General features: G+C 33.8%; 1 protein-coding gene across 6 annotated transcripts; it reads left to right on the plus strand.

Annotated features, from left to right (window-relative positions):
• Positions 1 to 1001: 1001 nt before the first annotated feature.
• On the plus strand, positions 1002 to 12750 carry LOC104215142 (tlg2p-like protein a). 6 transcript variants are annotated; one of them, XM_070156368.1, is made up of 7 exons: positions 1022 to 1618; positions 2009 to 2145; positions 2285 to 2424; positions 4682 to 4719; positions 6463 to 6739; positions 7376 to 7511; positions 9143 to 9657. In XM_070156368.1, the coding sequence occupies exons 5-6, from the start codon at positions 6551 to 6553 to the stop codon at positions 7508 to 7510; spliced, it is 324 nt and encodes a 107-aa protein (XP_070012469.1). In that variant the 5' UTR covers positions 1022 to 1618; positions 2009 to 2145; positions 2285 to 2424; positions 4682 to 4719; positions 6463 to 6550; the 3' UTR covers position 7511; positions 9143 to 9657. The 6 variants fall into 6 exon arrangements, 5 of the variants coding, with proteins under 5 accessions (XP_070012467.1, XP_070012469.1, XP_070012470.1 ...); XM_070156366.1 differs by lacking the exon at positions 2009 to 2145 and having other exon boundaries at positions 1002 to 1618; XM_070156369.1 differs by lacking the exons at positions 1022 to 1618; positions 2009 to 2145; positions 2285 to 2424 and adding an exon at positions 4429 to 4547.
• The last annotated feature ends 1010 nt before the right edge of the window (positions 12751 to 13760 follow it).

Below are 13760 nucleotides of genomic sequence, written 5' to 3' on the forward strand. Positions count from 1 at the left end.
TATATATATAGTATTATGGTATTAGAGTGAAACATTTATTGTAAAGAAAAAAAATGATTTGAAAGATATTATTTTATATAGTTATTAATATTACTACTTTCGAACACGTTTTAAATTATACACATAATAAGAGGACAGTTTATAAAGGATATTTTCTTTATTGTAAAGACATAAAGTATTTTCTCACAAGAAAAGAAGGTTATCTTTCTACCATTTTAAGAATTACGCGTACGAAATTTTTTACACTTTATATGAAATTAAGAAAATTAGAAGTTGAGAAAATATATGTATTTTTACATGAATCTTTTAATAAAATAATAGTGTATGTATTTATTTTGTATGATACCACATGACCATGATAATGAAGTGTATAAAGTGTGTTAAAAGTAAGTAGTATTTTAAGTAATTTGAGACAATTCTTAATTATGCGGGTAATGAGTTAATTACCGATAACAAAACATTACTAATTAACTAATAAGTTGGATAAAGATTAAAATTTCTCCCCCACCCCACCCACCCCCACGTGGCAGCACCCTCATTTACATTTGGTGACTCTTAAGCTCTTACATAGGTGTCACACTTAGAGAATTAGGTGAATTAGTTGATTATTGGTTAGATCGCCACCTATTTAATTTATGTTCTGTTCAGGTTCTTGGAACCCTCTTTATTTTGAGATAGACACAAAGTTAATTTCTTGAACTAACTTGTCTCAAATGGTTATTAGATCTAAGGTTTAGGAGAAATAGGGTGAGCTGGGAAATCTGTTTATTGCTCGTTGGATATCTGATTTTTAGGTTTGAATTTATTATCATACGTTTTATTTACCCCTTTTTCTATACTCCACAGTCAAGTCGTACATTGTTGTTTCACTTTTTTTGTCCTTTCATTTTTAATATTCCTTTTATTGGTTGGTTGGTTTTACTTGTAATGGTCATTGTGAATGAGTTTGCTTTGGATAGTAAAACTTAAAACCAAGAATTTTACTTTTTATTCGGTGGAAATATGGAAGCTTTTGAGCTTCAGTGCTTTCTACAGAATTTGACCTCCATTTCTACTAATAGCCCTCATATCATCCTTTTCACTTTGATGCTAAAGTTCCATTCTTTTCTTCTTCTTTGAGAAGATCAAAGGGAAAAGCTTAAGTCTTTAGAATCTTTTTGCTTCCAACTCATGAAATTTGGCTTCTTTTTCCCTTGAAATATTTTGTGGAAGCAATTATTGAGCATGAGGAAATATGCCAATTCTTATTCAGGAAGAGTATTTAATGATAAAAATTTAAATTCTCACGCGGGAAGGGTATTTGACGACAGATATTGGAAAATACCATTCTTTGTGAGCTTGCTTGTGTCTATTACTCTGTTCACATCAACTATTTTTGGGTTATATCCATCATCATATGGAAGTGATCAAATGCAATTGGATATGGTTTCTTCTTTTGCTAGGCCATCAGAATCGGATGGATATTTTGTGGAATCCGATTTCCAGTCATTTCAATCATGGCTTTGCGAAAAGTGAACCACCTAGATTTGCTTATCTCATATCAGGCACAATGGGTGACAGTCACAGAATGATGAGGACTTTGCAAGCGGTTTATCACCCAAGGAATCAGTATGTTAAGGTTAATCCTTCCTTCTTTTTGGCATGACCCAAGTAATGATACGTAAACGTAATGCTATTTCATAAGTAACTCTACTCTAGAAGTTAAGGATATCTACATTATTAATTTCTATAAAGTGATATTCAAGCATGTCTAAATATGTTCCTAATTTCCCATATGTCCTACTACCATATTGTCTATTCATGTGTCTCATAACATTCCAAGAGAGCATATTGTCTTACTTCATTATGTATTGCATTCATTTATACATGTGCATTTACCCCCGACTCAGACGGCGTTATATACGCGTATATATGTATATATATGTATATGGGATATGAGAAAAGGTTACGACGTTATATACGCATTACCACCTGATCAGCTGGTATATGTTGATGATTTTGCCCACAGTGGCCGAGATGATATGATGGGATGCCTTCACAGGCTTGATGATATTATGAACACATGTACCTATGCACGACATGACATTCATACACATATGCATGACGCTACAAGTATTTCATGTACAGAGCTATCTAGACTTACAGGTTGAGTCCTTTAATCCATGTTTCTTCCATGTCCTTAATTAATATTGACTTACTATTATATTTCAGTTCCGCCTTACATACTCGGTACATTATTCGTACTGACATCCTTTTGTTGGGGACGCTGCATTCATGCATGCAGGTATAAACAATCAGTTTGACGAGCCCTCATAGTAAACGATGCTAGCATTCCGCGAAGGATCGGTAAGACTCCACCTCATTTGGAGTGCAGCCGAGTCTATAAGTCATTGTGTCAGAGTTTTGCTACAGACTTATGGATAGGTCGGTACCCTGTCCCATTTTATGTCAAATATAATAATCTCAGAGGCTTTGTAGACACAGGTTTATTATGTACAGTATGTCAGAGGCCTTGACGACCCATATGTATTCATGTTTTATGAACGATGGTTCATTGATAAAATATTTGCCCACTTATAACTGTACATTACGAGTTGTGGTCATATTGACCCATGATAGTTATAAAAGGAATGAATGAGTTACAAAGTGGTTCGCTCGGGCGATTACGGCATCGAGTGCCACCCACACCTCCCCAAGTTCGGGGGGGGGGTGACATAGGGTTCCCACCAATCACATACCCAGTTAACGCTAGACTCCACTTCTGATTCTGTTCAGCTATCTCCTGGGGGTTTAGCTTAACTACCTTCACTCCATCTTTCAGAACCGGAGGAAAGTAATTTAGCTTCAATCCCATGTGTTGCTCTCTGGTTCCTCTAACAACTTCAGCCATCGTAGGTTTAATTCCACTAGATGTTGTAGAGAAAGTCAATTTCCTCGCCGCATTCGTAGCTCCTACATCAAGTTCCGGCGGAGTTTCTACAATTTCCGGTGGAGGTCCTGCTTGTAACACTGTAGGAGCACTCCCCATTCCTGGGAGCTAGTGACGTAATTGAATCGGTGCTAAGGTATGGAGAATGCCTAATTCTGGTGTTATCTGCCTAGTTTCCAGCACCGGAGCTTTTGGCAAGACCGGCGCCAGACCTGGTTGCTTCTTCTTCCTCGTCATGTCCGCTTGGGCGCACGTTAGTAAACCCTAACGTAATATGTACCGTCCTCGCAAAAGGCAAAATATATCCCTTTTGAATATTCTAAGATCACGCTGTCCCTCCTTTTCTATGCCCAGGCTTCACCAAAGGTCATTTTCCTTATTATCTTTATTTTTTCCATGTTTTTTTGACTTTTTTTTTTACTTTGGTTGTTTTTTCTTTGTAATAAAACTATGCACTATTATTCATTTTTTTCTTATTCTTTTTGTAGTTATTTTCCCTTTTTTATTTTGTTATATTTTGTTAGTCTTTCTAATAGTAACTCACTTTTTTACTTTATTTTTTATCTTGATTTTTTATTTTTTGATGTATTTTTTGTTTTTCTTAATTCTATTCTTTCCATTAAAATCTCTCCATCCAAAATATTTTGTCACTTTTTTTTCTTTTTTATTATTATTTTTCATTAATTTTTTCTGTTATTTTCTGCAAAATTCTTCCGCCAAAAATTGTTATCACTTTCTTTCATTTTTATTTTTATTTATTTTTTTAAAATAAATAATTGAGTCTTAATATATTGGTATACTTTCTACACAATCAATAATCAATTATGTAGTGTACCAAAAATATTGAGAATACCATTTAACATAATTAAATAAAGTTTATCATGATTCAAAAGTAATTATGTTATGCCAAAACGTAATATACCAATAATATTAAGAATTCCATGATTTAATAGTAATCATGGTATACCTACGCATCGTATACCAAGAATAGTAGGAATACCATTTAACATGCTCAAATAAAATATACCATAATCAATAGCAATCATGGTAATGTAGTATACCCTAAATTATTGGAAATACCATTTAACATATTCAAATAAATTTTACCATTATTTATTACACAATTTACCAAGAAAATAGTATTGCCACACAACATGCTCAAACAAAATATAACATGATTCAACAGTAATCATGACATACTACACATTATATTGAGAATACCAATTAAATACTCAAATAAAGCATGCAATGAAGATTTGGTAAATAAAAGTACATCGATATATTAATAATTATTTGTTAAATTTGGATTATATATATATCTTATCTATCTCTATCTATATTATAGAAGAGAAGGAATTTCGACATGGCTGCTTACATGTCTTTTAATCTTTGTTTAAGGGCATTTTGGGACCTTTAACAAAATCAAATAAAACGTGTCCTTTAAATACAAACCTATACACTGATATATATCTCTATACCGACGTGGCTCTATACCTACGTCTACGTGTTTACTGCTTATCACTCCACGTGTTACTGACTCTTCTTTCTTCTTCGTTTTTCGTACTTCAGAGAACTGTTTCTTCGGTGATTATGTTCTTGCTGCCTATTCTGTCTATAGGTCTTGTTTATCAATTTTTGTCCATTGCTTCTTCTCTTTTTTCTCCATCTTTTTTTTCTTCCCACGCTTCTTTAGGGTTCTCTTCAGGCTTTTTAATTTTGCAATTTAATGGTGTTGTCTGTTAAAATCTGCAGTGTGATTGGAAGGAGATACGATAAAGTAATAGATAATGGTAAGATTTCATTTTCCTTAGACTCCTTTTTTAAGAGTATCTTCATCTGGTTAGATTCTGTGGTCCAGATTTTGGAGTTCTTCGCTTATCTTCTTTAGTTCTCTTCTGATGCTCCTTTTTTAATTTTCCCACATCTTCTTCTCCAAGCATTACCCTCCTCTCCGTTTAATTAGGATTATGCTGCATGCTTCTTTGGGTTTCTGATTGTGGAATGTATGCAACTTTGTGGATTCAACAGATTTAACTTGGTTGGAATTCTACACCAGTTTTATCCAAGATAACAGGTTAAATAATTCCAAATATTCGAAAGTCTAATTTCATAATAGATGATGAATTTGGTGCGGTTTCTAAATATAGATGATTTTTTCAGTACTACTTATTTCCTATTGCTTATGTTGGTTTCAACCATCGGATGGTATAAAAAGGGCCACCTCTCCTTTCTCTCGTAATCACAATAGTCGTATAGTTGAATAGTTGAGTGTAGTTGAATGGTTGACTTAATACATATGGGCAATAACATCGACTATAAATAAGGCCGGTCTGTTACCAAAGAATTAGGAGCTGTAACATTCATAAAAGAAAGAAAACAACCAATATAGTAACTTCAACTAAGAAAGAATTTGAATAACAAGAATTGCTCAAGTATTGCTTAAGTAAGATAGTTATCCACTCAACTGGCTGTTTGCTGATAGCAATTACTTAGTTTTCATTTTTTTCTTTCATTCACTACTTATACTTGATATATTATAAAGTAAAATTGCGCCATTCTAATCCCTGAGCAATTTCAAATTAACTACAAAAAATAAATAATTGTTTATGATGGTAATCATTAAGTTTTCTTTGAAATTAGCAGGTTTGATTAACATCAATATCCCAAGTTAAATTTCATTTTCATATTCTCACGCTATGTGAGTTAATAAGCAATCTATTTAAATGATGTTATCCTTAGTCCTTACATATAGTTGCATACAGATACCATTTCCACTTTGGTTATGCTACTTCAAAAAGATACTTTTGCTGCTAATACCGCAGGTTAGATTTCAAAAGTAAAATGTATCTCTAAGAGTTCTTAAAATATGTGCTCAAAAACCTAAAAGAAAAAACAGAACCTAAAATATATATTCCTATGAACCAAAACAATGAATCGTCGATCATGTATTCCTTAGATGTCATTTTACATTGGTATTGGACAGTGGTCTATCCTCCATTTTATAAGTATTGTACTTCTTTTTCCTAAAAGATGGTTAACTGCTTTTGATCTTAAATACAACACCTTCTCTGCACCACCAATGAATATAAGTCAGTAGATATTAAATTGATTTATTCACCTGGTCATGCTTATGTCACTCTTAGACTTTTTACAAATTCTGCTCTTGTGGTAATTTTTTTTCCATCCCTCTGGTAACATCAGTCTATTAACAAGCTGCAGTTTAATACTAGAAAAAGGTGGTGTAGCACCTGTTTTGTTCACGTGACTTTAATGTTAAGAAATCTTTAATCGAAATGTATTACTATAAACTTTTGATGAAGCCTTGTCATTTGTCTTATTATAAACTTTGAAAAGAAATTCTTCTCATTTAAATTTCCTTTGAACTGTTTCCTATAGCAGCTTTCTTAAATTTTCATATCTTTTCTCTTTATATACTTCCTACATCTTTTTGAGCGAGTATATATTTCCTAGATTATATGGATGTCCTTAATAGTTCCCCCTACTCTGGATCTCATGCTGTTTCCCTGCTGCAGTAATGGTCCAGTTACAGTAGGTCTACCGCCAGCGTGGGTGGATGTGTCAGAAGAAATCATGGGTAATGTGTAACGGGTGCGAACAAAGATGGCTGAGCTAGCCAAAGCTCATGCTAAAGCGTTAATGCCATCATTTGGAGATGGTAAGGAAGATCAGCGTCGTATTGAGGCTCTTACCCATGAAATAACTGGTCTTCTCAAAAGATCAGAAAAGAAATTTCAAAGACTTTCTGCAGCTGGACCTTCCGAGGATTCAAATGTTAGGAAAAATGTACAGGTGTGCCTTCACAGCCATTAAACCATTGTTTTCTTCTAATTTGGATTTTAACTTTTAGCCTGAACTTATTGTTTCCTTTGTTGAAGAAGTTTGTAAAATAAAAAATTCTTCTTTTGGCTCTGCTGAAAGACTACCATATCCCGTTGCATCTCTTCATTCACCCCTTGTTAGATGATGGTTTTTTTTGTTAACCTCTTCCAAACTTTCACACTTGGAGAATGAGGATGGGGTATATGGCATAGATAGAGGGAGGGGATGTCTAAAGAAACTTTCCTGCATTTTATAGAGAAAGTGAAACAATTTGGAGGATGCTGTTGTTAGGACTGATTGCAGTCCCATGTGGCTTGCACTGACAATGAGTCCAATTGTTAAACAATGAAACATAGAGCATAAACAAGCAGTGCTTTTGATAAATATATGCATCTCACATGCTGTTTATTCCCCTAAACTATTAGCAGTATGTCCCTAGCTTGCTATTGAATTGCACACCTTCCCTGGAATTCCATTTCAGCTAAAATAAAAAGTGTAACAACTGGATATGTCTAAATTTAATTTTTTGGACCTATGATTTAGAACTGGTTATATTGATGCCCCTTTTGATTAAAATAACCCCGATTTTGTTTGTGCATTGAACAGGAAAAAATAAAGATAAATTATAAAGTCATGGTGATAATCTATGCAGCTATAGTTTACGAGTATGCTGGGAATGCTTTAGCACTTAAAGGCTTCAAAGTTGTTTTGGAGATAAGTTGCAGAAGTAAAAGCATATGAGGTAAGACAATTACCCATTCGCTTTCTTCTTTTTAATGCCATAAATTAAATATTTGATTTCCTCTGTATAGGGTTCTGAAAGTGATTCATAATTTTGTTATCTGTTCTGATTTGGTGCTGCTTTTAATTCGTTGCACTATTACAGTTGTTTGGTTTTGACTTTTATTACATTGATGTGATTCTGAGCTTGCTCTCACTGTCTATTTTTAAGTAATATTCATTTTTAGAATCTACTACAACTCAAGTAATGTCGAGTTTCTTTTTAATATAGAAAGGTATTAAAAAGAGGGTGAATGGGAAATGGAGGGAAATTAAAATTTTGAGTAAAATTTTAAGTTTCTCTCTCCTTTTAATGAGACATTGTCCCTCATTGGTAGAAGAAAAGGAGTTTGGTGGGTTTATATACAAATGCACTTCATGTAGCTCTTAAAGAGTTAGGAAGAAGGCAAGCCTCGCGCCATCGTCGCTCGGCTTCGGCTACGGCTACGGATTCGGTCAAATGATTGATTGATTAATTTTTTGGACCAAATTTATTTGTTAATAGTAAATATTAATGTAATATTATCCGTGTTTGTAACGGATATGTTCCAATCCGTGTATTGTACCACCAATTGCAATAGCAGCCGCCTAGTGCTCCTCCCACCATGGCTAAGTGCTTGCTCCATAACGTAATATTATCCGTGTTTGTAACAGATATGTTCCAATCCGTGTATTGTACCACCAGTTGCAATAGCAGCCGCCTAGTGCTCCTCCCACCATGGCTAAGTGCTTGCTCCATAACAAGCTAGTGCATGCTCCACCATGGAGAGGGGGCGGGTCTCACAACTGACTGCTATAAATATGAGCAGCAGCAGTTGGAGAATCTCACACCAAAACAGAATTGAGAGCTATTGATCTTCTCTTCACCGAAAACTCAACGTTGGCTATAATTTGCATTCCTTTCTCTCAGAATTTCCATTCGACTTCTGAGTTTTCCTCCCTTGTTCTGCATTGTTTTATAAGCTAACGTTCTAATTTCCAGAATCATTATTTACAAATACAGGCATAACGACAACAAGTAAAGAAATATTAAAAATATGGGTTTGGAAAAGGGTTGTTATTGGTTTGAATAGAGCTAAAAAGTACAATTTATTGCATCTGAGTTATCACATGAAAATCTTTATATGATTTTGAATGACATTATCAATCAATTGCAACACAAATAACAACATTCCGGAATCTATGAATCTATTGGTGCTTGAGGATCACTTAAGTAGTCAAGAATTAAATCTATGCTCACTTTTAATACAACTTAAACTGGTGTGGCTTTTTTTATGCTCTTAATTATACAATCTGCTCTCAATATGGAGAACTGGTGTTAAGGAAAAAAAAATTCTCAGGTAATAGATTTCTATATTTCAAACTACTGGAGTGAAATATAATTTATCTTCAGATCTTGAGGCACCTTTGTTTTGAAATATATACGACTTTAGCATGTACTTCTTCATTTAAAATCTTAAATTATGTCGTGTCCCTTCAAAATCCTGTCATTGATGAGCTGTTTGTGTATACCCTCATTTATGTGTGTAAATTTGACCTTGGAATCCTTGCAAAATCCAGAATTTTTCAACAGATAATATGTTCTTTTTGCAGTCTCTTAGCTTATCATTATTGTGGTACATACGCTTTGGAATAAGGAACATCTTATACACTCAAGACAGCAAGCAAAGTTGTGCAAAGGAATTGTGCTGGTGTTGTTTTTCTACTGAATATGAGAGTATTGCTCTAAATCTATACTTTGTTCAATCTTTAACCTCCATCCCTGCTTAGAAAGAATTAAGCTCAAACAACTTAAAATGGAAGCTGTGGGGAGGGTCTCTTGTTATTGTTGCTTGTTAAGAAATTACCTAAATCTCTTCCTATACTTCTGCTCCCAGATGTTTCCTTTCGAACACGGCATTTTCTACTTGTGCATTTATAAAGTATACCAAATGGGTATACAAGACGGCATTTTCTACTTGTGCATTTATAAAGTATACCAAATGGGTATACAAGACAGCTGACCGCATCCATGCATTTCATATTAGTTTAATATATTCTCTAAATATTGTAAGCACGTGATTTTTGCCCTATATGAGAATTACTCCCAAAAAATTCAAAATAAAATGATTTTTCTTGGTGTGCAATTTTTTGAGATTTTGTGATATTTTTGGATAATTATTTGTATTTGTCTGTGCATGTTTATTTGTTAAATTAATAAAAATACAAAATATGTCGCATTTTGCATGTAGGATTTAATTCTAAAATTTTTAGTAATTAAGTTTGTTTTACAAAAATTAAAAATTACAAAAATAGGCATCTTTTGCATTTTTAGCATTTAATGTCCAAATATACAATTTTATGCTTAATTATTACTTAATTGTGCGTTAATTGTTATTGGGAGTTAATTTGCTCTTTTATAACTTAATTTAGTTCTTAATAATAATTTAAGTATTTTTATAATTTAGTTTTAGAAAAATAAAAGAAGAAAAGAGGGCAAAAATACAAAGAATAATCGGATTGAGCCACTTCTTCAATTTCAAACCACAGGCCCAAATAATTGCCCAACCTTCCCCATGACCCGGTCCACTTCAAACTGGGTCGACCCGGTCCGCTCCATTAACCCAAATACCCAACACCCCTTCTTCATTTTTGTCCAACACAAAACCAAAAAAAAAAAAAAAACCCTAAAAACACAAAAGGATCCGCCCCCCTTCCCTTTGCTTCTTCTTCTCCAAACCTTCCAAACACCAACGTCCATGGATGCCCTTCACCAGCCCCATCGACGACCAACTCCCCCATCGACGACCAACTCCCCATATCCGCCGGACCTTCCTTTTTCTTCAACATAAAAACCAAACACAAACCTTAACTTTCTTCCTCATGAATCAAACAACAATGGAACAAGTTGAAACCTAACCATCGCTGCTGCTTTTTCTTCTTCATCTCCGCTGCATCGACGTCAAGTTCAACCAGTCCGTCGACCTCCTCGTCGACCACTTTTCAGCGACGTGAGGCAGTCCGTCGACTCCTTTTCTTCATCTTCGTCTTGCGTCGTCCAGTTTGTCACTCCAAACGACCCCAAGAACCATAGCTGCCATGGCTAAGCTTCCACTACTTCATTTTCTTCATCGAGTTTGAGCTCGACAAGCTGTTGCTTCATCCTCCAGTTCCTCCGTGCTACGGGCTGCTGCTGCGTCCTTCTTCGCCATGGTTGCTGCTGGATACTGTTGCCTCACCTTCGTCTTCTTCACTTCTGCTTCGCGCAAACAAACCAAACGTACCCCCAGCTGCTTCTGTTTCATCACTTCTGCCCCGTCAACGGCTGCTACTGCTTCGGCGTTGCTTCAGTTGCTTCTTAGGTTCGTGTTCGTCGTCGTTTGTTCAAGTTTGGGTTGGGGTCGTCAAAACAGTCCGTACATATTTCACTTCAATTCGGTTAGTAGATTTTGAGTTTTAGTTTGTCCGTATTTCGTTTGATATTCTCGAATCTAAAATCGGCAAATGTTTGTTTTGTTCATTATTTGGTGAATTTTTCAGTTTGTTTCATGTTTGTTTTATTTGTTCTTGTTTATTGTTTAGGTAAAAATTTGTTAGTTTAATGTTTGTTAGATTCAAATTGAAATTAGTTTGTTTCATGTTTGTTTTATTTGTTCTAATTTGTTAGTTTAATGTTTGTTAGATTCAAATTGAAATTTAAATTTCTTCAATTTGTTTCATGTGTTTTATGTATTTTCCAGAAATTATTAATGTTGTTTGAGTCATTTAATCCGTCATGTTTGTTGTTAATATAGATTTAATTCGTATTCATTTTTTGAAGTTGGTTTTAATTCAGTGATTTAATGTGAAGTTATGTTTTGGTTTTAATTTTTTTTTGGATCATGTATCTTTGTTATAATTTTGTTGGATTTAATTAAGAAAGATTAATTGATTATTTGAAGATTAGTGATTTGAATATGTTATTGTTGATGAATCTTTTCATTTATGTCCATACTTTGTTTGATTGTTCTTGAATCCGAAATTAGTATAAGTTTGATCTTCTTGTTTGTTGATTATCATTTTTGATTATTTCTTCAGTTTGCTTCATGATTTTGTTTAGTTTTAATATAGAAATTGTTGGTTGTAATGTTGTTAGATTTAATTTTAAGTTCAAATGATTATTGAATTTAGAAATCTGAATATACATGTGTTTGTTGTTGTTGTTGAATCTGAAAGTAGATTTGTTTGTTGTTAAAGATGTTGTTCATCATTCAGTTTGAAGTTGTTGTTGAACATTGTTAGAAATTGATCATATTGGCTATATTTTGGTTAAATTTGATTAATTGATTGGTTATAGCTGATGGGGGCAGTCTGGTAATTTTCAGTACGTGCAGAGGTAAAATGGTAATTTTAGTAAGGTCGGAGGGGTAGTTTGGTAATTAAACATTTTGAATAATTCTTTATGATAAGCATGAGAGACAAAATGTAATGGGATGTGGGTGATATGATTCTTTAATATAAGTTGGGAATAAGACATAATGTAGTGGAGGGGAATATGGTAATTGTTTATGTTAGGCATGAAGGGACAAGATGTAATGGGGCGGATTTGATATATTTGTTTAATGTAGTGGGAAGATAATGAGTTTGGTAGGAGAAAGTGATGGTTTTATTAATTGATTTAAGTGTTTGGGATGGAAAATAAATAGAGGGACTTGAATTAGATTTTAGGAGGGAGGGAGAAGAAAATTTTAAGAGAGAGAAAATTCCGAAAAATACTAAGAATTTAAAAAAAAAATAAAAAGAAAAAACATTCTGGAAATTCAAAAGAAGAAGAGTATACACCTGATATACAATCCAAATATTCTGATATACGGATCCAGAATTAAGGGTTAAACACTAATTAGTCTTTCAAAAATCTGAAAAGATTCCCTTTGCTTCTGTTTCTGGATTTTGTCTTGATTTTAAAATTTGTCACTAAGTTTCTCATTGCTGGTTGTTACTGGTTGCTGGGGTTGCTGTTGTTTTATGCTACTAAGTTTCTGCTGATCTCACTTTTCTTTTGCTTCCAATATCAGGTACACAACTGACGCGCTGATTATTGTAAACTGAAACAGGAGGCATGAATACGAAAAAATGAAGAATTGAAGTTCTAAATTTATTTTAAATTATATTTCGAATTTTATTTGTATATATAAATTATTTAACTTACAAAAATCAGAATCATGTAGCTATTTAATATATATATAGTGGATTGATTAAATTAGTAACGATGTCACATATGTATAACTTCTTCATCTAATAATGTTAGTTTAAATTAATCAAAGAATAGTTAATCTGTTTTGATATTATGGTGTGTCAATCTCACGTTTTAGTATTATTGAATAATAGAATATAGAATGAAAGCAGTTTTTCTTTGTACAAACTCGGTCGCAATTTTCCATTCGCATTAGCCGTAAACTAATAATTAATAAGTTACGTTTTTAGCATGTAATTAATTAAGAGATTTTCTTTTATTTTAGAGACGAACTTAATAGGAAAATATAGTCACTGTAGGTTTATCCTTTTAAATAAAAATGAGACGAGCCTCGACAAACAAAAATGCACAAGCTGCGGGGCCCTCTAAATGTATATATTAAAATACTTAGAATTCGGGACAGGCCGTTTAGCGAATTTTACGGCCTTCCCAAAATAACAATACGCTAGTTGCTTTAGGCGCACCTTTAATAATTTAACCTTCTTAAACACGGGTGCACATTGATGTGACCCAAATCCGAATCTCAACGGAGTCAAAATGTGTCGACGACCACGGGTGCATTGATTGTGACGTGGTTCGAGATGCATTTTCACGACGTTGCAATTCTATAAAAATAAATGATAATAATAAAAGCGGTTTAAACTTAATAAAAGCACATAAGTCACAACATGTATTTAAATCAGATATTTAGCCATTATAACAATTTAAGCGACCGTGCTAGAACCACGGGATTCGAGGGTGCCTAACACCTTCCCTCGGGTCAACAAAATTCCTTACTTAGAATTTCTGGTTCGCAGACTTCATTTGGAAAAGTCGAAAATTTCCTCGATTTGGGATTCAAGATAAACCGGTGACTTGGGACACCAAAAGCCAAACCTTTCCCAAGTGGCGACTCTGAATTAAATAAATAATCTCATTTCGAATATTGTCACTTAAATTGGAAAAACTCCCTCGCGCATTCAACCCTTCGGGGCGGGCGCGCAAAAAGGAGGTGTGACA

This window comes from Nicotiana sylvestris, chromosome 9 (genome assembly GCF_000393655.2).
Source record: "Nicotiana sylvestris chromosome 9, ASM39365v2, whole genome shotgun sequence".
NCBI classification, from domain to species: domain Eukaryota; kingdom Viridiplantae; phylum Streptophyta; class Magnoliopsida; order Solanales; family Solanaceae; genus Nicotiana; species Nicotiana sylvestris.

Coding starts and splice junctions, on each gene's coding strand:
- LOC104215142 (XM_070156366.1), top strand. CDS start 6,551: ATGGCTGAGCTAGCCAAAGCTCATGCTAAAGCGTTAATGCCATCATTT. Junction 6,740..7,375: donor ATGTTAGGAAAAATGTACAG/GTGTGCCTTCAC, acceptor TGCATTGAACAG/GAAAAAATAAAGATAAATTA.